The 25,564-nt window shown below is 41.4% G+C and overlaps 1 protein-coding gene and 1 long non-coding RNA gene across 2 annotated transcripts in view; one reads left to right on the forward strand and one right to left on the reverse strand.

The window, feature by feature from the left end:
• Window positions 1–25,564, forward strand: part of ERBB3 (erb-b2 receptor tyrosine kinase 3) — a 97,974-nt gene that overhangs the window by 26,690 nt on the left and 45,720 nt on the right. The window contains exons 2-3 of the mRNA XM_007423530.4: window positions 20,142–20,293; window positions 23,820–24,006. Of these exons, the coding sequence (XP_007423592.2) occupies window positions 20,142–20,293; window positions 23,820–24,006 (339 nt within the window). The remainder of the gene's footprint in view (window positions 1–20,141; window positions 20,294–23,819; window positions 24,007–25,564) is intronic.
• On the reverse strand, window positions 1,719–9,307 carry LOC148216317 (uncharacterized). Its single transcript, XR_015795722.1, has 3 exons — window positions 9,202–9,307; window positions 7,288–7,378; window positions 1,719–1,853 (listed from the first exon to the last, which is right to left on the reverse strand). It is a non-coding gene; the product is annotated as an uncharacterized LOC148216317 (long non-coding RNA).

Consider the following 25,564-nt stretch of genomic DNA (forward strand, 5'->3'; position numbering starts at 1 on the left):
TTCAGTATTCTCTCATCTTGTCTCCTCTCATCAATTCATGGTGCCTAATAGAATAATTTTCCCAATTTTCTTGACCATTATACCAAAGTGATTTACTACTGCCTTCTTCCAGGATGTTTTTTCAACTCGCAGGTCAAACCTCCAGCCCTGGGATTTATTTCCTAATGGTCTCCATCCAAACAGTAACCAGGTCTGTCCTTCCTCAGTTTTTCAAGATCAGCCATGGCTAGCTACGTATTATCATATTTGCTATATATAAAGTCTCCAAAATGGGCAGACCATGTTGGATTCATCCTGTGATTAGAAAAATTATATGCCTGTGTGAAGTAGCAGATGAGAAGGACTATTCTGGAAAAATATAGGATGCAACAGTTGGAGTCTAAATACATTGAGAAAGAGGCGCTTAAGATGATATTTGAGGAGCACATACTTACACATGATTCTTAATGAATATTCTGATCTGTAGCCAAAGAAACACGCAACTCACTCTTTTTGTACTTGAAAAGGTTTTGAGATTGTGTTTTGCAGGCACCAGCTTCCTGTGCCACCAGGCAAACATCTTTTGAAACTGTGGAGAGCTTCAAATGCAGTCTGCTATATGATAAACCTGAATAATAGGGCAGCTGGCCATTAAAAGTGGGAAAAACCTAACTCCTCACTGAGACTGTCCCAAATGTAGGTTTTTGGAACTTCTGTTTGATAGAGCTGTGACAGAGAAGAAGCAAATGCAACAACCATACATACAAAAGGAGAATATATGATTTTTCATGTCCTTGTCCTAAATTAATTTATTTTAATTTGCAGGAAAACAATAATTGGCAAAAGATTGCCCATGCACCAAGCCTGTGGTATTTGACATTTATATACCCATGATATTGTAAAACTCAGGGCTCTCAAGTTACATTTTTTGAGACAGAGAATGTATTTTTAACTTTCACAAGGGCAACAGCTGTCCAAATTCTACCTATAGCTATAGGAAACTCAGAGTCTTTACTGTGTAACAAATCTGTTTGAAAGGCGGCATGGACAGAATTATTGGTATTCCTAACCTAATATTTCTTAGCACACCCTTTTGAGGCAGTAACTGCAATCAAGCACTTTCTCTTACTTCAGTTTATTTAATTTTTAAAATTTATTTTATTAAAAAGATTTGTATGGCCACCTATCTTAAAGCACAACTCTGGGCAGCTCACAGCAACAATAAAACCACAAAACCATATCACGGAAAGTAAAAATCCAGTGCCTCAGTGATCCCCCTGGGTTGCCCCAACAACCAGCCACAGACACCATGACTCTACCCCAGTGCCTGGGTAAAGAGCCAGGTCTTTATGGCCTTCTGGAAGGCTAAAAGGGTGAGGCTTGCCGGATCACCCAAGGGAGGGTGTTTCACAAGATAGGGGCAGCCACACAAAAGGTACACTTCCCAGATCCCGGTAGATGGTAACATTTCAGGGACGGGACCTGAAGTGTGCCTACCCTATCCAATCTGGTAGGACAGGCAGATACTCTCAGGGAGAGGTGGTCCAGTTGTATGTGTACTGAAATAAATTCAGATTTTCTGTGCATCCAGACTCTTTTTCCCACTCTTTTCATTTTTGTTTTTCTTTCTATTTTACATAATAAGTTATTTGTGGCAGGGACCTGACAAATGTCGTGTATAGAAATGGTCACATCTGTGGTGCAACTGATTTTTTGTTCTTGGGGAGAATTTCAGAGAGCCATAATAGTAAGATTTTTGTTGTTGCTGCTGCTGCTGCTTGAAATAAAGGACAAGGTAGAGTCTGTCCCCATCTTGAACAGGCACCAAACAGTTTAGCAGCCAAATCAGATTTCACTGCTGATAATGGAACCAACTGTGGAAAGAATAATGGATTGTTAATGTAAAAATAATACCATGACAATCAGTAAGTATACCTGCACTCTGCCATCTGCTCCATGACTATAAAATGTTGGGTGTTCAGTTTTCCTTTAAAGAAGAAAGAAGGGTTGGGGGTTTTTTTGTTGTTGTTTTTGTGTGTGCTTTCAAGTCAGTTTTTGTGTGTGCTTTCAAGTCAGTTTTTGACTAGTCCCTGCAGTTTTCTCAGCAAGGTTTTTCAGAAGTGGTTTGCCATTGCCTCCTTCTAGGGCTGAGAGAGAGGGACTGGCCCAAGGTCACCCAGCTGGCTTTGTGCCTAAGGTGGGACCAGAACTCATGGTTTCCCGGTTTCTGGGCCAGTGCCTTTAACTACTACATCAAACTGGGCCTTGGGGTACCCTTATCAGCTCAGGAATTGCCATCAAGCCTCTTTGGAGCTGCCCCCATCACCTGCTACTCTCTGAGTGGGACATCTGGGCATTCCTTGCACAGTTGCATCCTCAACTGCATCTTATGAGCTAAAGGTGCTTTCTCAACAGGCTTTCTGGCACTTCCAGGTCTGTCTTTCATTCCTTGCTTCAGTTTCCTGCCTCAGAGGTTCAGTTACCTAAGATGGCTGTTTGATTGTGGGGCTACCCTGTTAATAGTTAATAACATTAACTGAATGTTTTTATAGCACTTAGGTCAGGTGCTCAGAGTATGTTCTATGCCATCGGGCTATATCCTTCACAGCAATGCTATAACAGTTGTTGTTGTTTTTTCCCCTAATTTCTATCCTGTAAAGGTGGGGTGTGGAGGCAGAAGCTGAGGTGAAGAGGCCTACATTGTTCTTGGGGAATAGAGGAGTAATTTCTGCTGGTACTTCCGGGTTCATGGGCCATTTTCTGTGTCTTAACCATTATGCTACTTTCGTCATTAGAAGGCAGAGTTAAAAACAAAAACAAGAGTTGGGATAACAAAAGTATAAGCAGTTGGAATGGAGAGGTATTAATATAAAAGCATTACGGGGTTGTGTAAATATCATTGTTGTGTTTCAGGTTGGTTGGGTCAAGGCCATGTCTGTTTGTGGTTTTAATTTGTAAAGGAGCATAGTGGGTGGATAATTATTTACTCGGTGATGCCTGTATCCCAGAGCACCACAACACCCAAACACTTCATCACCAAACTGAAATCATTGACTGCCTTGGCAGAACTGAAATAAAACGTAGAGGTCCTCAAGCTGTCCCCAGTATTTGGTGGGGTGGGTGGGTGGGAATTGTTCTTCCCAGCCTCATTTATGGTTAGGAATGGAAAAAGTGCGGGGACAGTTTCCAGAATATGCCCTTCTTTTCATTCAATCCCCAAATCTATCAGTTGGGAGCTGTAACTCGGGAAAGAAAGAAAGCTCATCCTGGAAATTTGTTTGGAATACCCAAGCCAGACTTTGTACGCAAGGCCTAAATCTACTCCAATTTCCCCATAACCTTTCTTGATTTCAGCAGTCCCATTTAGGTGGATAGCCTATTGAAGGGAACAGGATTGAAATGACACAACTTTAATGCTTCTTGGGTAACTGTGATCTCATAGCTGTCTCTCCAGAATCTCCTGGAATAAAGATGGGATACAGGTATAATCACAATGTGCTAGGAATCTGGTGTCTTCAGATGTAGGGAGGAGAACCCAGGAGCAGGGATCATGGTCTCTGCTGTTTTTGTGGTGTCCCCAATGTCAGGAGACTGCAATCTCATTTCTCCTATTTCCAGTAGAATTTTGTGGACTGGTGGTAATTTTTCTTTCTTTAAAAATATTGATTTTCCACCTCCAACTCTCCTATTAGTGAACAGAACCCTATGATTCACTCCCAATGATTCAGCTTTTATTTGTCCCCTCTCAGATGAGGAGCGAACAGCTGGATCCATAATGAAGTGTGTATTTGTACATATATAGCATCCAAAATAAAACACATATCTTTCAGCAAATGAAGATGCAAAGAGGCAGAGTTAATTGAAACGGTAGGAGCTGAACAGGTGGTATTTTTAGAATCTGCTAGAACATCTTCTTTGGGGATCTGTGTGTTTTATTGCTAGTTTGCAAAAGATAAAGGGATGAAAGAGTGTTGATTTAGTTGGGAAAAGGTGAAACAGAGGAGTATTAAGGAAGAATGATTGATCCTGCAGCAAGATGAAGTTACTAATTCCTTTCATTACAGGTTTTTTTCTTAGGATAATCTACCTATATTACCAGCTGGCTCTCTCTTTCCTCTCCTTTTCCTGCCTTCTCTCAATGAGGAAATATGTTGATTATTGGAGCTGAACAATGTATGTAGTCCTCCACCTGGGGGGCTCTGAGTCATCTACTGAGGAAATTGGACGTGAGCGGTCTGGTGAATTTGGTTTGATGTTAATTTGTTGATTGAGGTTTCTTGGGAAGATTTGCGCTTCTTATACCTCAAGTTTCAACTCTTAACCAAACTCTGATTTCATCCAAACTGGTAAATGTTGATTATTCTAAAATAATGGGTGACTTCATTCTGAATACCCTTGCCTGAAATATAAGGTTACCTCTCACAGAATCATAGAATTGGAAGGGGCCACTGAGGCCAATCTTTGTCCTGCTCTAGCCTTTGATTGAACCCATTAGGATAAGGGGGAGTCCACCACTTCTCTGGATAAGGGTTCTTACTACTAGGAAACTTTTACTAACATAGTGTTGGAATCTGCTTTTCTATCCATAAATTCATTGTTTGGTGTTCTGCAATCCGGAACAAGACAGAACAGCCTTTGACCCTCTATATGACATCCTTTTAGGTATTTAGAGAGTGCCATCTCCTCTTCTTAAGGATAAACTCCCAATTCTATTCTTTCTTTTTATGACTTAGTTTCTTGCCCTTTGATCATCCTCTTTGAACCTGTTTTAATTTCCTGAGTCCTCCTTAAAATCTTCATAGTAATTTTATTAAAAATTATAATTACAATAATAAAAAACTAATACAAACTAAAAAAAAAAAGAATAAAAGGAAAAAACAGAAGGTGCAGAAAAGAAAAATAGAAAAAACAGAAAAGAAAGAAACAATAAGACTATAATAAGGAAAAATAAAAGAAATATATAAATGACCCCCCCTTCATCATAACAAGTATAAACAATTTTAATTACTTATCACCTTCTCTTAAAATACAACACATGATCTCTGCTTCCCATATCCCATCTCTTATCTATAAACAAATCCTTAAAACCTCGTCATTTCAGTTCTGAACAGCAAAAGTCCAGTAAGGGTTACAAGAGATAACACCATATCTATTTTAACCTTGATCACATAAACCAAATTTATATTCCATCCCTTTACTTTTTACAATCTTGATCTTTAATCCCTTCAAGTTCATGTCCTAGAACTTGATTTCTTTTCATTTTTTCTTTGTCCCTTCTCACAAAATTTTTCAAACCTTTAACAAGCCTCTTTTGTAAATCCAATTTAGGAAAATTACCCAGGTCACTCTCTTGGTTTGTTATTTGTATATCCCTTTTAATTATTAAGACATCAGCTGGTTTCATTTGTATGTCCAGTGTAGCATCTTTCTCCATATCATATTTGTAGCCTGTCAGTTTTAAATCTACTTTCAGATCAGTCTCAGCCTTGTCCAGTAAAACTTCCATAACATCTTTTAAACACAGTCTTATCTATAGAGACGGACACTCTTAAAATTAACTTCAGGGTCCATTGTTCAAAAATTTCATTCAATATGTCCAATGTTAAAATATTTTGCTCCATTCTGTATTAGGAAGTCAAATTTAAGTGTTCTTCTCCTTTAATTGTAATTTTTAGTTCCTTCTAGTTCCCTCTAGTGTCCGACCTTCAAAGTCCCATCCTATCATATTTTTTTTTAAGAATTCAAAACAAAAGCATTTTCCCATGGGAAGGATTCTTATAATTAATTCCAAAATCTTATTTCAAATCCATCTGGACCCCTAGTCCATTTGTAACTTTCCAAAATCAACATTCTAATCACCCTTTTGCTGTTTTAAGTCCTTAAACTTGTATTTAAAACTTATTTTGCTATGGATTGAAGGCAACTCACCTGGCAATTTCCAAAAATTGATTAGAAAAATAAGTATGTGAACCCAGTGGTTTGAGTAAGTTGGCTATTTCCTCATCTCCCACAGCATTAAATCGACCAGAGACCGCTGTCTTGTGGTCTCCTTGCGAGGAGCAACCATCTGGAGCACTTGTGGGTGATCAAAAGTCCTCTCTTGTCTGGAGAGGAATTATGAAGAGCCACTCTATTCACTGGCTCTTCATTCCACTGCAGTCGTCGGCTCGCTTTTGCAGAGCCGTCTTTAGTTCATCATTTCTTCCCCAGTGGTCCTGAGTCCTCCTTAATATGTGGTGTCCAGAGCTGGACATAAAAGTTGAGGTGAGGTCTGACGAGTGCAGAATAAAGTAGTTTCCTGTGATTTGGAATCTGCACTTCTATCGATGCAGTCTAAAATTTCCCTTTTTTGCAGCCATATCACACTGTTGGCTTTATTCAGTTTATTGATCAGCTACTATTCCAAGTTCCTGTATTCTTTTATCCCATTTCTACATCTGTGCATTTGATTTCTGTTTCTAAGTTAACTTTGTCTCTCTTAATTTTTTAAAAAATTTTTTAGTCTATTCGTCTCACCCATCCAGATGGTTTCAAATTTTATTTCTGTCAGGGTATTAGCTATCCTATGCAATTTTGTGTCTCTTGCAAATTTGATAAGGATTCTTTCCATGCCCTCATCCAAATTGTAAGCAAAAATATTGATGAATTCAGGGTGCAAGATTGAACCTTGTGATACCATAATTGACATCTTATTCCAGTTTGATTAAATGCCACTGATGAGCACTGATGGTGTGAGATTTTTGAGCCAGCTGTGGGTCTATCAACCAATCATACCATCTAGACCATACTTAATTAACTGTTAGATAAAATGCCATAAAGTGCTTTCTGAATGCTTTGTGGAAGCAAGATATATTAATCCTACAGAAGTCTTAATTTCTAATACAGAAATTAAGACTTGAATCAAGCCGAACTTGGGTCTTCATGGACATGTAGTTTTCTTGGCAACATTATGGAATTTATTTTATAAATTCTGGTCTAGCCTTATAGCCCAGTGACATTTGGTGGTCTCCCATCCAAACAATAACTTGGGTCAATGTTGCTTAGCCTTCTGAGATCATTCAAGTTCAGCTACATGCTATCACCTTGATCAAAAAATGAGGCAAGGTTAGTTTGGCAAGACTTGTACTTGACATATCCATATTGACTTGTGGCAATTACTGCATTGTTTTCAATGTACTTACAGATTGACATATTTATTATCTGCTCTAGAATCTTTCAGATACTTATGTTAGAGTGACTGATCTGTAGTTCCCTGGATCCTCCTTCTCCCCTGTTTGAAGGTAGGAATGTTTGCCCTCCTCCACTTACCTGTCACCCATTCTCCAGGATTTCTTCCATAAATGTTCAGCTAAACCATCAGCAAGTTTCTTCAGCGCCCTAGGATATAATTCATCTGGTCCTGGAGATTTAAGGTCATTCAAAGGAAGTAGAAGTTGCCTGATAATGTTTCTGTCAGTCTCAAATTTCAGTACTCATCCTACTTTCCACAAGTGTCTGGTGGAACATACACCTTCTTCTCAAAGAAGACAGGGACAAATAGGAGGACTTTTTTTTTGTTGTCTGTTGGGATTTTGCTGTTTCATGCAGCAGCTGAGATACTGATTCTTTTCTTTAAAGAGTCTCCCCTCTGCCCCAAGTCTTCACCAACTACAACAAAAGCTGAGCTTTCCTGACACCATCTCTATAGTTCTGAGCTACCTGGTTTTTCATCTCCAATCCTAGAGAATATATGTGAAAGCCCTTCTGATTAAGCAATCCGTGCTTCAGGCAAACACTTTTCTACCAGTCATTATGAAATACAACCCATCTCTTACCAGTGGTCCACCATAACTCTCCTGTATAACCAATCATTCATTTGCAGTGGATGAGAACACCACCCAATTTCTTGAGCTTCTGTCCTAGATCTTCAGAGTTCATGGCCATATGATTGTGGCTGTTCTTTGAAGTGTCATTTATCCTCACATGGATTTGTAGGAAGGGATGATTGGACATTATTTTGTCACTTCCCTGAGTCCTGCTCTAGGCAGACAGCACACTTCACAACCTAATGGGTCCACTTGAAAAATATTTGTTTCAACTCACTATAGTAGTAGTATCAACTACTAGGATTGCTCTTTGTCTTATTGCAAGGAACAATTGCATCCCCTCTACTCTTGAAGAACTCCCCATCCTGTGTCCTGTTTTGCAGGATCTCTTTTTCCTCCTCTGAAAAGCCTTTTTCTTCTGCCAACTAAAGGCCAGGATCAATGGGAAGTGCCACAAAGGATCCAGGGAACCAGTGGGTTACAAATAGTTTCCTCTCCTCTCCTTTTCTCATTAAAGATGTATAGAGTGTTGATATTCTTGTTTGTGATGGTGGAAGTAAACCCATTCTCCCTACATCTGAAAAGTGGAGCTACAGGCTGGAGCACTGAGAAAGTAAAGTTTAAACATCAGTGTTTAAACAACAATGTTGTTTTTTCACAACTTCTGTCAATGTACAGTACATGATTTGACACACCCACTCAAGCAGCCAAGGTTATAATTAAATAGTCAACATGTAGGTTGACTCGTGGCCTGCCAAATTAACTAAAGTTGGTTTAGTTATGTAAGAATGGTCTTATATATTGCTTTAGTTGGGTTCAGATGACTCTCTCTCCAATGTTCAGGGAATGGATGAGGATATGTGGATCTCAGTCTACTTCCTTCTTATGTGGCGGATCTTAGTACACATGCACAGAGCCTTTTTTTTAAATGCATGCAGAATGCATGTAAGTGAGGCTGGCTGTGCCCTTTCAGAACTCCCCACCATCTTTCCATGTGCCAAGGAGGTCATCTCAGCTCTGCATTTGTCTGTGTGATTCCTTTGTGGAGCCATGTAGCTGACAGCGACTCCCGAGGGCTCAGTAATTAGCCTCTCAGGCATTTTGTTTGAAACATTGAAATGGCTGGGTCCTCTGACTTCTACAGGTACTTCCTGCATATCTGAATAGACTTAGAAATGGCTTTCTGGAGCTCAACCCTGGAACCATCCAATTCCCAGTGAAAATCAGGGCCTACAAGAGGGTAAAGCATGAACCCATTTCACAGGAGGGTTACTTACCCAGCATTTCCAGTGCAGGACTGGGACACTCAATGGACCTGATGAAAGGCTCTTATGGGGCATTTTTTAGCGAGAGTCTCTGATTTATATTTCTTCATTCATACGAGGCTGCCATTTCCAGGAATAGATTGTATACATACCATTGGAGGAATAATGTTCCTGTACAAAAGCCAACTCAGGTGTCCTTGCTTTGATAGGGCAGAGACGCTGAAATTATGGTGAAGTCTATGGTGGCTGGGGGAGGAGAAATAGTTCTTATCTCAGCCTGGGCAGAGACAAAACTGCTTTTTTTCCTCCGCTGCTCAGCTCTGAGTCACGTCTGGGACTTGAATAGCGGCCCTGCAAAGGACTTGTCACTATGACAGGGGGACAAAACCCAGTGTCCTGGCTCCTAGCCCTCTCCGGCTTCCAAACCACTACTTGTCATTTCCTCCCCGCCCCCTCCAGCCCAAACTCAGCATAGACTCCAAAAATGACCGTCCTTTCTTTGTAATACACGTCTACACCATTGAGGGCTGCCACCCAGGGAAAAGTATTCAGCATTTTGGCCTTAAACTCTTAGAGCTGTTCAGAATGGGGAGGTCTGACCTGGGATCCCAGTCTCCAAGGCTGAAGAAGGAAAGCATGAGGGATGATTGAGAGGTGGTAAACATTTCCTCCTTCCCGCCTTCCTTCCCACCCCTCTTTTTTGTACCCCCCTCTCTTGTACTGTTATCTCTTCAGGAAGTGCCTTCATATGTCTGGCTGTTGCCTCCCTCCCAGGCTGGAGCCACTGTCTGGATTAGGGAGAAGGGGGTGGGGGCAAAGTTGCCAATGCTCTTTTATCTCTGCCTATTTTGCCCATTGAGGGAGGAGGCTGCCAGCGGAGTGGAGTAGGAGAGATGTGTGCCATTCATGTCCAGGGGTAAGAAACAGACTCTCAAAGGCAAGTGTACAACACGGCATCTTCCTCCACAGTATCAAGGACACTAACACCACAGCGTGCAAAGAAAGTGAGAGTGTGGGTATTAAGAGAGCGTGTAAAGCAGTGGCTAGCTGAGATCTGGGATTTCAGCTGAATATGGGGAAGGTTCTGTACTAGCCATTGTTTGGGTCCAGAATCAGATTGTCTTTCTAAGCACATCAGTTGTTTATACCTAGATAGGAGGCCTATTAAATGTAAGAAATCTGGCTCTGGCCTCTCATCTCTCAATTCTCATCCTGAATCACACACACACACACACACACACACACGAGAGGTGTGAGTTGGAACTCAATGTTGGAGGCTGCATCTCAAATTTACTTTGGTCCATTCCTCCAAATAGATAGTCCTAAATCCTTGGAATAAATTTTAGCAGTTCAACAAGAAGACATTGGATCAATAGAAATCCCTGTTTATTCGCTCCCTCTACTTTGGCTTGCTGACTTTCTTACAGGCTTAGATTTAATTGTTGTCATTCACTTGAGACCATTTTTTGGTGGAAAAGTGATGGGTGGGAAAATATTGTAGATTAGAACAACACAATCTCACTAAGGCACAGGGTGGGCAAACAATGATTGTAATGGAAGGACACAACCAGATCTAATTGGTGAGTGAGTTGACTACCTTGATGAACTGTCTTGGGGCATCACTTTGGTGGATTCAGCTGCATCCTCTTGAAAACTACTTTACATCATGGATGTTATAGCTACTCTTCTTGCCTGGCTTGACCAACTCCTGGCTGCTTGAAAAGTCTACAGTATAGGGGGGAAGAAAAGAAGTTGGTTGGCCAATTGCAAGAGCAAGGGATTATTTGCAACCTGGCCCACTTCACAGGATTCCTGCGAACACGTACCTAGTTGTGAGGACCCACATGATGCAGCCATCTTGATAAAGCAAGCTCTTGTGGGTCTGGGCTCAGCTTGGAGGAGAGACTACCTGGAATACCCATGCATGCTGCTTTAAATGGGTTCTGTAAGAAAAAAAAGTAAAATAAATAAAGGTTTGCCAAGGAGCTGATAGTTGTCTATAGTGGCACCCCAAGGACTCTAAAATGAGAAAGGATAATGATAGCTTTCGTTTTCATTTTCTAATAATCAACTGCATACTATATTTCTGGCTGTAGAATGCTTAATACAGTGTTTTCTGACACCTGGTAGATGCCCTGGCCGTATTACTTAAGGGTGGTAAGAATTGAAGTTAAACTCATCTGGAGAATACCGGATTGTGGAAAGCAACATTAAGCTGACCAAAGGCAAAAGGATATTTTAGCGGGTGCACTTTTTCTTCTCTTGCAGTACCCTTAGATGCATCTATCAATCTCCTTTCTTCTGCGTAATGGATAGATTTTCAGGACACCTGTTCTCTTTCTGAGGCTGTAGAACAAGAGTGAGAAACCTATAGCCCTCCAGACAATGACTCTCAGCATCCCTCACCATTGACCATGATGGTTGGAGTTTTGGGGAGTGATAGTTCAGTCATCCACTCCTGCCCTAGAGCAGGGGCTTCCATTCCATGTTATCCTTGCATAGAAACTTAGCAGGAGTTCCTTCATGAGAATATCAGCCATGTTGGCCTTCTTATGCAGTGCAGGGACTGTTGAATCTATTGTATATGATTTCTTGGATTGTTCAGATGACATTAAAATTCATGTCAGTCAGTGTTTCTTTTGAACTTAGTGCAGGCCCTAGAACAGTCACCCCTCCAACTCTTTGCAGCATGCTAATTGGGTGGCTGTTGTGAAGCTGCCTGATAGCCCTGTGGCTTCATTGAGTTGCAGTGTGGTAGAATACCCCGGAGAGAAAGAGAGAGTAAGGCTGGGAGCAAAAACCAAGCCAGTGCCTCTGCAGGGGACGTGGAGTGGAGGCTGCTCTTAGAGCAGCTCCAGTTCTATGGCTTCATGTAGCCTTGGGGCAAGATCTGTTATGTCCTTGCTAGGGTGGAGTTCTTAGCCAGGCCTCCAATTCCTTCCACCTTCCCATGGATAATCAACCCGTTGTTGTCCAGCCAGGACATTGCCTGAAGCAGCCTCTTCAGAAATGGGGCTGGGAGCAGAGCAGCCCATCCAAGGACAATGCAACCCCTGTGACTGTACTTCCCGCCCTTTTCAGAGCTGGCAGGGGTTTCTGTCTCCACACCCAAGAGGCCCAATTCTTCTGTGATTGCTTGGACCCTCTGGATGACTCATGGGGTGAAAAAGATTTGAATTATGAGATCAGCCAGGAGAACCATGGAACAGATTTTAAATTATTGAATAGACTTTTAACATGCCTCTCAAGTTAAATTCATCAAGCGGGATCAGTCTCTTAATTCTACTAGAGATGCATCACAGAAGCAGTCAACCAATGAGTAAGGACTGTGATCTTCTAGATGTTGCTGAGCTACAAAACCAGGATGGAGTCATGGTTAAAGTGCCGAGCTGGCAGCAGGGACACCTTCAGCCCTTCAAGCTCACCACTTTGGGTCAGTTATTCTCTCTTAGCCAAGTTGTTGCTACAGAGGAAAATTGGAAACGGATTGAGTTCCTTATCAACAACAATAATAATATGTCTCAGCATCCTTTCTAACTCCCCCTGCTGTCTGGGGCTGCCAGGAGTTGCAGTGTAGCAACATCTGGAGGCCCATTGCTTCCCTCCCCTTATGCTCAGGAATCCAGTGTTGTCATTTCTAGCCACAACTGTATCTCTTTGTCTTCGTCCCTGCGGTTAGGAAAGTTGTGATACGTGTTTGGAATGCCAAATCCTGTTGTGTTCTGGGTACCAACCAACCCTCTGAACGTCAGTCACTCTGGACTCTTAATTGGCTGAAACTGTTGGTTGAGCCGGTTGGTTGGTGGGTTGTGCCACACTTGGCAAAAGAAGCTGCCCAGCCAGTTTGGTGGTGTGTCAGTTTTGAGGTGATAGGAGGAGAAAGCTTGTGAGCTTAGGAAGGCTTACATTTAACTCCTGTAAATGTCATAGATACTAAACAACTGTACACACCCAAACTGGGGCCTTCAGTAGGGCAAAACATAGCAGCAATTCAGTAGTGTGAAGCCTAGCCTTCTCCCCCCATCCTAAAATCATTTATTAATTTCTAGAGATTCTTTTTTTGACTGCATTACTATCTCATTTATGTAGAAAGAAAGCCCACTGAACTTAATAGTACTTTCTTCTGAGTGTGAACAAAGTCCTTCATCTCTTAGTTGAACGACAGGAAATAAGCAGGATAATATATATATATTTATCTCCTAGAATTTATTTTCTAAATTTTGAAGGATGGAGCTTTCATTATTCAGTGACGGGGGAAAGTATTTTTTGCATGCTCTTTCACTAGGCCTACAACTGAAATTGCTTCTTTATGCACCTACAATCTATTTATTTACTGGGTATTTGCTTTTTCTGGACCACTAGCTTCCCTTTATGCACCTACAATCTATTTATTTACTAGCTATTTGCTTTTTCTGGACCACTAGCTTCCCAGACTAGGATCAGAGGTCATCCAGTGAAGCGACTGGAAGGAGATTTTGACCAAACAAAAGAAAGCACTTCTTTACACAGTGTATAATGAACATGTGAAGTTTATTTCCACAAGAAATAGTGATGGCCACTAACTTGGATGACTTTAAATGGAGATTAACTAAGTCCATAGAGGATTCTTTTAAGGAGCTATGAGTCCTGAAATGTCAGTCTTCAAGAGAGCTCCATTAGCAATATAGGACACAGAGACATTGGCAATATTCTGCAAAAGCTGATATTTCTCTGCAAACATTCCATATAACAAAAATATTAACATGGGGAAAGGGAAGGTGGTTTTTGATGGCTGTCTCTAGTTTCTAAGCAGAGTGAATTATTTTAGCTCAGTGTTTCAGATGTTGTCCACTTATCTTAAAGTTGCCAAGTTTGAAAACACTGCTTTAGCTGTATGATCCAATCACAATGCTTTGGGGGAAGAATGCAGGGGGCTGTTCTAGAATTCAGTGCCCTTTGCTTGTTCTCTCTCCTGACAGCGGAAATATTTAACCATTAAATAATTTTGGTGGAGTCTGTGGACTCGGGAAGCTGCAAATTGGATGTTTGTTTGGAAATGCTGGATGTTCAAGTTCTTGTGCCACTGTATCTCCTCATATCCATCATATGCCCTGTGTGACTACAGTTTCAATTATTTGATGACTGTTTTCCACTCATCTTAACTTCCTAACCCCAACACTTATTTTGAAATTTTGCAAGGTCCCTCCCCTGAAGCGCCTTTCTGATGTAACTATTTTTCATATCGATTGCTAAGGCACAGAATAGGAGGTCTGCTGAGTCCATCTTGGACATGAAAGTAGGTGTCAGGATCTACGCAAACCAGAACCTTCAATTGTTTTTATTTTGCTTTTATTGTTAACCATACTTTTGCTTTTATTGCTAACCATAGATCAATAGTGAAATACTGGGAATGTTATTCTAACCGTTTGCTTGACCTGCCATAAAAGGGGGGAAGAGGAGGCCAGGTGCCGTTATCTCTATCTTGAAACAGACATCCAAGGCCAGGAGGTGTGAGAACCGGGGCAAGGCGCGAAGAGCTGCAAGCGGGAATAGAAACCTAGAGGGGGGGGAAGTTGGGCTTAAAAGGGCAAGGCTTTGCTATGTAGAATTAGACTCAACAAACTATGATGCTGTATGCTTCTCCTGAATAAAGAAATCTCTGATGGAACTTTTGGTCTCCAGAGGATTTACTGAACTTTGGGATTGAGTGTGCAGACTCTGACAGTAGGGCTGCCAAATCTGGGCTGCAAAACTCCAGGCGACCACTAGATGGCAGCAAAGCAGTTTGCTGCCATCTAATAGTCATCTAGAGTTTTGCAGTTCAAAACTGATAGCTCTACATTAAATGAAAACCAAATCACATTACAGGTAGTCCTCAGGTAGCGACGATAAGTGGGACCAGGAACTTCATCACTAAGTGATGCAGTTGTAAAGTACGACATCATGTGACCACGCTGACTTACATCAGCAGTTCTAGTTCCCAGTGTTAGGTGAATCCTGTGCAGTCATTAGGTGCAACGTCACATGATCGCCATTTGCAACCTCCTGCTGGCTTTCCCATTGAGTTTGCTTGTCAGAAGCCAGCAGGGAAGGTTGCAAGTAGCAATCAAGTGACCGCGGGACATTGCAATGTCATGATTGTGAGCCAATTGCCAAGTGCCTGAATCACAGTCACGTGACCGTGGGGATGCTGTGACAGCTGTAATTACAAGGCTCAGTCATCAGTCTGCTTGTTCAGCGCCATCGTAACTTTGAACAGTCGCTGAACAAGTGGTTGCTGAACAAGGACTACCTGTATGTTTTAGCATAATGTATGAACCAGGCCAGTGCCTCTATAACAGTGTTGTCCAAACCTGGCCACTTTAAGATGAGTTAACTTCAACTCCCAGAATTCCCCAGCCAGCATGGCTGGCTGGGGAATTCTGGGAGTTGAAGTCCACTCATCTTAAAGTGGCCAAGTTTGGACAACACTGCTCTATAACAAAGAAATTATGACAGCCTTAGCAGGACATAGTTCTGAATTTGGAAACATAGTTCTGGAGAAGATAGAAGTAGACCATTTTCTTTCTCCTTAGCAGGAAATCCAGCTAAGTCGATGGATGGATGGATGGATGGATGGATGGATGGATGGATGATGTGTCATCAAGTTGTTTTTGACTCCTAGCAACCACATAGATAAATGTTCTCCATGACAACCTGTCCCTAACCTGTTCTTTCTGGTTTCCCAATGGTGCACTCATCACCACAGTAACAAAGTCCATTCATCTTGCTGCTGGTTGTCCTCTTCTCTTTCCTTCCACATTTTCCAGCATTAGAGCCTTTTTCAGAGACCTGGGTCTTTGCATAATGTGTGCAAAAGTAGGATAATTTGAGCCAGGTGATTTGTGCCTCGAGTGAGAATTCTGGGTTGATTTGTTTGATGATCCATTGGTTTGTTTTCTTGGCTGTCCACGGTATTCTCAGGAGTCTTCTCCAACACCAAAGTTCAAAGATGTCAATACTCTTCTTATCCTGCTTCTTTAAAGCCCAGCTTTTGCTTCCATAGAGCGTCACAGGGAGTACCATGACTTGCATGATCCTGATCTTTGTAGGTATAGACACATCACAGCATCCAGGGATACAAATTACTGCAGAGATTATTCTACTGACTAAAGACAAACGCAAAATAATGGCCAGCAAGGTGTACCCCTGGGCATGTGCCCAGCCTGGGGATTCGTTTCAATCCCAGAACAATTCTGTTCAAGAGAAATCTATCCTCTTTCCTTCCGCCAAGATTTCTAGATTTAATTTGGGTAACAGAAAAGGCTTTTGTTTCTGCTGTGACCGTGAAGTCTTTGCTGACCTCCTGTGAAACTTTGTGTGCAACAGACCAAATTGTGTTGCAACTCACATCATTTGTGTAATGATATCATAATGGAAATGACACAGGATTGATGCAAATTGCATCGTTTGTGACAATTTGCATCGTGACGTCATTACACAAATGTGCAAATACATACAAATGATGGAATTTGCATCATTTATTTACAGTTCAGTTCACCAGACATTGGGAAAAAATGTGTCCCCCTTTCCCCCCATTAGTTCATTAAAGTGAGGTGTACTACTGAGGATCTTTGGAGGTGTTCTAATAAACTCCAGTTGACGTGGTTTAATCCAATCTAGTGAATTAAAGAAGATGGGCGCCCCACCCTCTTGTTATTCATACTGTGTTTATATGCAGGTCTTGATTCAAGAATCTATAGTGCTTGTGCATAAGAAATAGGACGTGAGGTATGCATTTAAAGGCTGGATAGAGTTTCCTTCTTTGTTATATATTAACTCTGAATCAATGCACTCATGGAAAACAACCAGTGGGTCAAAGCTCCCTTAACCTATGGTCTGTGACCAAAGTGTGGAGTGCAAATGCCAAATACTGAAGATTATACCTCTGTTTTCAAGGCAAAATAATCCAGTCCAGAATCTTCACTCATTACTCCCCTGCTCCATTTTTGTATTTGTTCATCTAGATTGGCACCTCTTTCCCCTTTACTGATAAATGTGATTCAAAACAGTAAAACTCCACCCATGTACAATTTAATCAATATTGAAACAGCTTTTGAAGCTTAGTCACAATATTCCACCTGACTCCAGTGTTTTTTATAGATTCTTTTAATTAAAAAAGGTACACAGGTGTAAAGAATCAAGCTTTAAAATTTTCATTTACAAGGATGTCTTTGAGCCCCACAAACCTTCTGCCAGAAACATCTGGGGGAGGGTCGTCAAAAAAGTCAAGATGGCAGTTGCTGCAGTGCAGTCAAAGGCCCGTCCCTTTGTAGGTACACACCACGCCAAAACACATATGACAGGGGGAAGGCTGTGATCATGCTGCTGTGGCTGCCACCTTGACTTTTGTGATCCTCCCAGTAGATGCTCAGAAGATTAAAGTGGCGGAAGGCTGTAGCTCAGTGCTTTATTTGAAAGTGTGCCTACTTGTCTGGAAAAAGATAAAAGCAAGGTGGGGTATTGGAAGCCGCTGGGGAGGAGGTGGCCAGGAGCAGCCTATTCTCTTTGCCTTCTTGTTCATGGGCATTTTATGAGTGAAAGTTCCATGGTGGCAACTTTTTTGTGTGAGTGCCTGTAGCATGCTCTCAAACTCCGAACTGTGCTCACTGACAAATTGGAGATCCCTGCACTGATGGTGTGTGCTTGTTTGTGGCTTAGTGTATTGTGTGAGCCTCACCCATTTTGGTTAATTCAGCCAACTGTGGCTTAGTGTGTTCTGCAACACAAGCTCTTATATTTATGGCGGCAGAGTAAGAATGCCACCCTTTGGAAACATTTTCATCTGATAAGCTATAGAGTCAGGTATATGAGTACCATTCACCCAAAGAGTGTGCATCTTATCTTCACTCTCATGGTGAGTGGCTGGGTTTATATATCTAGTGCTTTGTTTGGTTTTGACTTGCTGTAGTGCACAACTGTGGCCATTATGGTTTGAAAGCATAGTTTATTACTTAGTAAGTGAAACCAGCCAAATGTGGCTTCTTTAAAAAGCAAGATTAATAGAAATTCTAGCTTATGGCCTATATGGATCCAGCAGATAGTCCTTTTTACTTTTTCAGGGCTTACTTTTCCAGTCTACTGTTCTGATCTGATCTCTGTGGTAGATACAGGAAGAGTAGTCAGTTATGCTTGCTTGCTTGTTTATTCAATTAATATTTTTATATACCACTTCCTGTTACTGTAAATCTCAAAGTGGATTTTGTGTTTTCAGGTAACTAGATCCAAAGGGGGTTGATCCTGATGTCATCAAGCATCCTAGTTCCTCATGGTTTCAGCCTTATCACACTCTTCCTCCTCCAGCGTGGTTAATTTGTACTACTTAAGCTGTGGGGGAGAATGTGACTGTTTATTTACCTTCTGGGAGAGGGCACTGGGTGTGCAGATGCTCGTGGTTTTCATTCATCTGTTTGGCAGTGTGCCAGCTAGGACCGGGTGAATTTGGTCAGAACTAGGAAGCAGGGCACCACAGTGACTATTTTATACCCTTTTCTAAGCTGCTTGGTAGCACTGCTTCCAGTAGAGCAGCTCGCAACCTCCAGATAGGTTAAGATGGCAGTTTTCAGCATTCCTAGTTAGCATTCATATTTTGACTCAGAGGTCTTATTGTAAAAGTGAATTATAGATCTATACTCCACAGTCCGGGGTGACAATCTTTCTTGAGGCTTGGTGATGGATCTTCATACACTGTAAAACTGAAAGTAAAACTTTTTGGTCTTCCTAAGAAACATTGAGCTTCTTCTGTTTGGATGTGACTTTCCTACTCCTCAGGATAAACATGTTCAGAAGCTAGGGAGAGGGAAGAATTAATAATAGCTTGTAAATGGCAAAAGGAGAAAGGAGGAGGAGGAGGAGGAGGAGGAAGAACAACAGCAATAATAATGGGGAATGTAAAATGTTCTAGTTTGTAGGACACACACCTGAAATTTCTCTTTGGATATTAGCCATCATTACTATCCTTCTGAGGAATTCACAGGTAGATGTCTATCTGTATTGATAATAGTTCCAAGAAGGAAGCAAAAACTGAATTTGGCAGGGGATGCCATCAAACATAGTTGTTTGGCATTGCCCTCACTGGATTTTGCCACATCTTCTGATCCTTTTTACCAGTTTGGATTAGCGGCAACCTGTTTTAGGAAAACCCCATTATGGATTATGGTTCTGTTTCTTACATACCTTTGTTATGTGTATCTCTGTTCCTCTGCCCTGGAAGCATTACATTAGAGTCCATGGGGAATATTTAAGGACAACAGCTTCTCTATTTCCCAGCTTTTTGGTTCCCGTACAAAATGTACCTGAGATTGATCCAGGCTATTTTGGCTGTAGATTTATTCCCAGTCTTGCATTCCTTACAGCTCCTCCTGCCAGTTAAAGTAGCCCAGGCAAAGTGAACAGGGGCAAAATTGACTGGAGTTAATTAAACCAGTTTGAACTGTCTGCTATCTTTTTTCCCCATGACTTGAAATGAAATTGCCTTGAAATTGAAGCTCCCCATCCATAGAAACTATAGGGACATAATGAGATTTTGCTCAATTGCAGTTGCCCTTGGTCATGATGCCATTAGATCATCAGGGAGCTTATTCCATCTCAAAACTGGGACAGCACCTTTGTCTAGTAACCCCTTTATAAAACTGACTTCAATGTTTAATCATCTGTCCTTGTCCCTGAAGAATTCTTCAAATAGTAATCCTGGAAGAGGTAGCAACAATATCTTAGCACCATCATAAAAAACTAATTCATGTGTTTTTAGATGGAGCCCATGACAGTGAAACTGACCTAAGACTGGTACAGGGTAAATATATACTCATCAAGACTGATAGTTTGATTAATTTGATAGAAGTGTTTGGAACGAAGTGCCCTGTAAGAACTTTGATCGTCCTGGAGCACCTTATCTGGTCCATTCCTGATATTTAATTGTGCCATGCTCTAGTGGACATGGTTGATCAAAACAGAAAGTGGTGATATGTGGATGACTCTGCTTTTTATGATAGAGACTATTATAGAATGATGACTGAACGATGGCTAGTGGGCTTCATGAATGATTTATGCATTTCCTTTCTTTTTTTCCTTGCAGTCTGTGCAGGCACCCAAAACGAGCTCAGCGTGACAGGAGATGCCCAGCAACGGTATCAGACACTGTATAAAATGTACAACAACTGTGAGATCGTCATGGGTAACCTTGAGATAGTGCTCATTGGACAAAACCAGGATCTTTCTTTCTTGCAGGTAACTAGGAGTGGTGAGGGACTTACACGTTTTCCTTTTTTTCAGCAGGTGTGAAGCTAGCACAGAAAGTTCACTGTGGGAATCTTGGCTTTCTCCATCTACTGTACATTCATAAGTCAACTTTCTGTTTCCATTAATGACTGTGAATAGACATGACAAGCCATTGTCTCACTTGCCCCTGGCACATTAAAAAACAAACAAACAGTGGTACAGCATATCTCACTGGGGAGGTTTCTTACTTTGTTATATTCTCCAAAAAGATTCTAGTTCATTTGACTGATTGCAGAGAAAAACCAGAAAATGTCTACATATCCATTCCATTGTATCCCATCATTCTTTTCCCTTCCCTGAATACCTCAGTCATGGGAGACTAATGATTTTGAACAATTTAAATAATTTAAACAGCTTTACTCAGAGGTACATAAATTTAGGATTGGAGCTCCATTTGTATAATTTAATGTTTTGAAGTATCAAAAATTTCAGTAGATCTTAGATTATGGCTTATTCAATGAAAACTAATACTTTGGGCTTATTTATTTATTTCAAGAACTTACATGGCCATTTATTTCACACAGTGATCTTATTGGATTCCATCGCATTTGTATAGGAAAAGGATGAGTAAATGATCATATTGTTGGAAATTCAGTGAGAATAAGATTTAATTAAAGAATATGTTTTTATGATGTCATAAAATTATTATGTTCTGGGGAAAAGTAATCATATATATTAATTTGACCTTGAGCCTACATTTCTGAGTAATCAGAAGTCCCCAACACTTTTGGAGCAGCAGGAATTTTGAGAATTTATTGTGGATTGCTGACAAAATGTCCTCAGTGGAGAAGGGAGTTGCGAATTCACATAATAGCTGCCTTTTTAAGCATAACCAAATAATAAAATAGCCATATCCTGGAAGAGGCTGTAGTGATTTACCTGGGCATCTTTGTACAAGTGAGACTCCACACTTTTCTGTTCCTGTTCAGAGAAAGTAACCAAGTGTTATTCAGAGACACCCGATGCACAGAGAAAGCACATGCTTCACCAAAATGCACACAAAAAGACAAAAAAGGATAAACCCTACAAATACATGGAGCACAGCCAATGCACTCTATCTCCTTCCTATCCTCTCTGGCCCCACTGTCCTTCCTACCATTTCCCATAGCTTACTTTATCTTTTTTCTGTCACATTTCCAAACAGTATACTGGTGCTATAGGTATACAATATTTCTATTTATAAAAATGTTTCTTGATCCATGGAGTGTCCAAAGGTACTCTTGGAATTAAAGGAGGTTTTGAAGGCCAGCATTCCGTTTTGCTGACCATCAGCATTCCGATTAGTTTCCTTTTTAATTCAACAACAACAACAACAACCCAAGAGTGGTAGAGGATGCCCATAGTCAGCATATTGGGTAACTCCAGACATAGAAAGGAAGCCTCCTTTGTTTTAAAAAAATGAAAAAAAGAGGGATTTGTGCTGTTGGGAAGAACATAGAATGGGTTGGTAGTAGTTTACTGCCTGGCTGAACACTTCTCTGTTGGGGTAATTTGTTTTCATTTCATTATTGAGGCAGTGGAGGTTTGGATTATACTCAGAAAAGCAGCTGCGAGGGTGAGATACCCATCTCTGAATGGCTGTATGATAACATTAATCTAGACTGAGCCTGCCTATGGAATGTGGAATCCATGTCATCGCGAGTAGAAAAGACAAATGGGACCAAGTTAACTTGGCATGATAGTGGCATAATAATCTGTCAACTATTAACCCAATGAGTGTTTTCGGAAATCACAGAGGTTCTTTCCTTGCCCATTTGCTCTCCCACAATAATCTGGGGTTTCTGAAAGGTCTTTTCTGAAGCTAGCCAACTCCTGGCTCCAATACTGACACATTGTTGACTAAAGAATTCACAATGTGATGACCACCATGCAATATGGCAGCTGACTGAAAGAGAATTGGTTATGTGTATGGCCAATAGGCCTGTCATTGCATCCAGCTATAACAACCAGTGTCAAGCCATTATGTTCGGACATTATGTATACAGTGGTACCGCGGGATACAAACTTAATCCGTTCCGTAACTCTGGTTGCAACTCGAGTTGGTCTCAAGTCGAGGTAAAGTTTCCCATAAGGTTCAATGTAAATACGGTTAATCCGTTCCGCCCTCCGAATTTGGTCGCAACCCGAGGCAATTTTCTCTTCAGAGCCTTACTCCCGCCAAGCCTGCTCTGCATTTTCTTTGGAGCCATGCTAACACGCACACCAAAAACCTTCGCAAAACACCGCAAAACACACCACAAGCCTCACCGAACGTCTCCTTGCTACCGCGACCTCTCCCACAGGAAGCCGCGACCGCGTAGCAGCAGGGAAAATGGCTGCGGATCCGGTTCGTAAGTAGAGGCAAGTTCGTAACCCGAGGTAAATTTTTTCTGCCAAAGCTGGTCGTAACCCGAAATGTTCGCTAGTAGAGGCGTTCGTATCCCGAGGTACCACTGTATCTTACTATGAAATGTTCAGGATAGCTGCAGTAGGCTTTCTGGATTTATTTATTTATAATAGGGATGTAGTATTTTTCAAGAAGATAAAGATTCCTTCAAGTTTCACTTATTTCTTGGTGACTTCATGGACACAACTGTATATATACATGATTAAAATGATCTCTTGACATCTACATTTAGGGTGTAGACTGAAATGTAATCATTTGTTTTTCTTATTCCCAAAAGAACCAAATAGTAACTAGTGAAATGAGAGACCGGGTGGTGGTGGTAGAGCTGGAGAACTGCTGTGCAGCCAAAGCACTATGAAAGTATGAAACATTTAGTGTACGCTTACACATTATGGGGAATATCTGAGTTTTTAGATATGGATGACATCCAAATAACAGTGTAGTAGATGATATGGAGTACCTGGTGGCGGGAAATTTTTTTTGCCCACCTCCCACATCATTTCTGCCAACTATGCTGCTTCCCAGACACAGCTGGCTGGCAGAAAATTGAAAAGTGGATGGTAGTAGCTCTGCAAGATCTACCCTTCCTCCCTGTTTGGCACATTTCAATCAGAAATTGCTCCCCCTGCTGATTTATTGTTCCTTGGCAGTGACCTCTGTTTGAAGATGTGAGTCTGTTTAGCTTCACTCTACCAATAGATCCTTTCCTCTGTTTCTTGTTGTAGTCCATCAGAACTGCGTCTAAACTTGATGCCTGTGGAACCACTATCATATCCAACACAGCTTTTCAGATTGCCGTCAGTTGAGAAGAACGGGGGAAACCAATTACAGTCACATGCATTTTCCTCTCCCATCAGGTCATGGCATCTGAAGGTGGCATCTATTTTGCCTGGGAGCCTGACTAATTAACAAAATGACTAGCCACACAGTTGATAGTGAATATATGCAATGGATGTTACGGCAGTTTACCCCGGCTTGGTGCATCATTCCCAACCAGCATGGCAAACAATCTCTAAAGGGTATATTTAGTATGTTGTTAAGTATGGCTGAGTTATGGTGTCTTTTATGATTTCACTTCATTCTTCCTAGACTATCCGAGAAGTGACTGGCTATGTTTTGATCGCCATGAATGTCTTCACTTACCTGCCATTGCAGAACCTCCGCATGATACGTGGGACCCAGTACTACGAGGACAAGTATGCCCTCTATGTGGTCCTCAACTATGAAAAAAATGTCACACATGCTCTACACCAGATGGGTTTCAATCAACTCACGGGTAAGATGATGATGGAGTTTGGGCTCCAGGCAAACCAGACAATGTTCCTTTACATGTGAAACCACCACCAGTTAGTTGGAACAACTTATAGCGTTATGCAGGCTTGCTGAAAATCAGTGGTGTATATACAGTCAAAGTAAGGGTGGTAGTTGCTTCGCGACCCCCAAGCACAAGGGTCACCAGCCAAGCATTTGTCTAGAGTGGCATGATGGGTGGGAGCCAAGTGGCAAGTGGGAGCAGGCAACATGTAAGTGGGGTGACCTCTATGTGGCAGCAAAGTGTTAAAGAAAACTCTAACTCTTTGCTACTATCTAGTGGTCTTTTGGATTTTTGCAGCCCTGATCAGACAGCCCTAGTACTGATGCAACTTGCTGGCACTGCCCCACCCCATGGAGAGTGTCCTGAACTAACACTGTTGCTGTTCCTGCCTAAGAGCAGATTGTATGCACAAGCCCAGGGCCTTAGAACAAGTGTAGCCAGTAGCTCTTTAAGTAATAGCTGATGTTGGGATGCCATCTGAGAGGTTTGTCTTGAGAGTGCTTGAGAGGGGACCCAGAATGGGCTACTTCCTTTCCTGATGAAAATGATTCCCAGATCAGAAGGAAGGAACATGTGGAGGGCACTGTGCTCTCCAATATTCTGAACACATGGTACAAGTCAATGTTATGAGGAGAAGCCTTCAGTCGGTAAATAGAGTTAGTAAGAAGGAAGAGGAAAAGGATGAGGAAAAAGCAAAGGGGTCACACTGCAGCCCATCTTTTGAGCTTCCTATTTCCCATGAAGGTAGCCAAGAGTTGCCTGAAATAGCCTTCTAGGATATTTGTTCCCAACAGCTTAAATTCAGAGGCTCCCCACTTCTGGACCTGGAGATCTAGCATAGCCACCATGACTATCAACAAATTTGTCTGATTACCTTTTAAATGGAAAGCCACCATACTCTCTGATAACAGTATGTTTAATCAATTCTGCATTGTGTGAGGAGGTCTGTCTAATTGTGTGACCCTGAATACTAATATTATGAGAGGAAGAGAAAAAGGGGTTCCCTCTACTTTATATAAACCATCACGTTTTAGAATGAAAAGTATTGTTTGGAAAATATCCCTGGTTTTGCCAAATGCAGAACCAGGAGTCATTTAGATAAAGGGAGTTGTTGTGAGATAAAGAGAAGCCTACAATTTGTCAGGATTAAAATTCCATTTGCCTCTGATACCTTGATGGAAGCCATCAACAGGTAAGTAGTTGCTAGGCTTGTGACTATACAAGATGTGTACGACAAGACACATGGATCTTAAAAGTACATGGCGAGAAGATGTATAGATTATATGTTATTCAGCAGGTAACAGAAGCCCTGTATTATAGTGGTTAGATTTGTACTGTGAAGAAGATAATGCAGCATAGTGGATAAGGTTAGACATGAAACAACAGGTACAAGTTTGGTTTTCTATTCAGTCATGAGGTTCAGTGGTGGTTGGGAGTTGGTTTTCTTTTGAACTGAATTTTTATGAGGCTCACGTGAAATAATCCTGTGAACACCTTCAGGAGGGATGAAACTTGAAAA

This window comes from Python bivittatus, unplaced genomic scaffold (genome assembly GCF_059951505.1).
Source record: "Python bivittatus isolate LINGU-HERP-01145 unplaced genomic scaffold, Pbiv_v1 ctg000220_np1212, whole genome shotgun sequence".
Classification (NCBI taxonomy): domain Eukaryota; kingdom Metazoa; phylum Chordata; class Lepidosauria; order Squamata; family Pythonidae; genus Python; species Python bivittatus.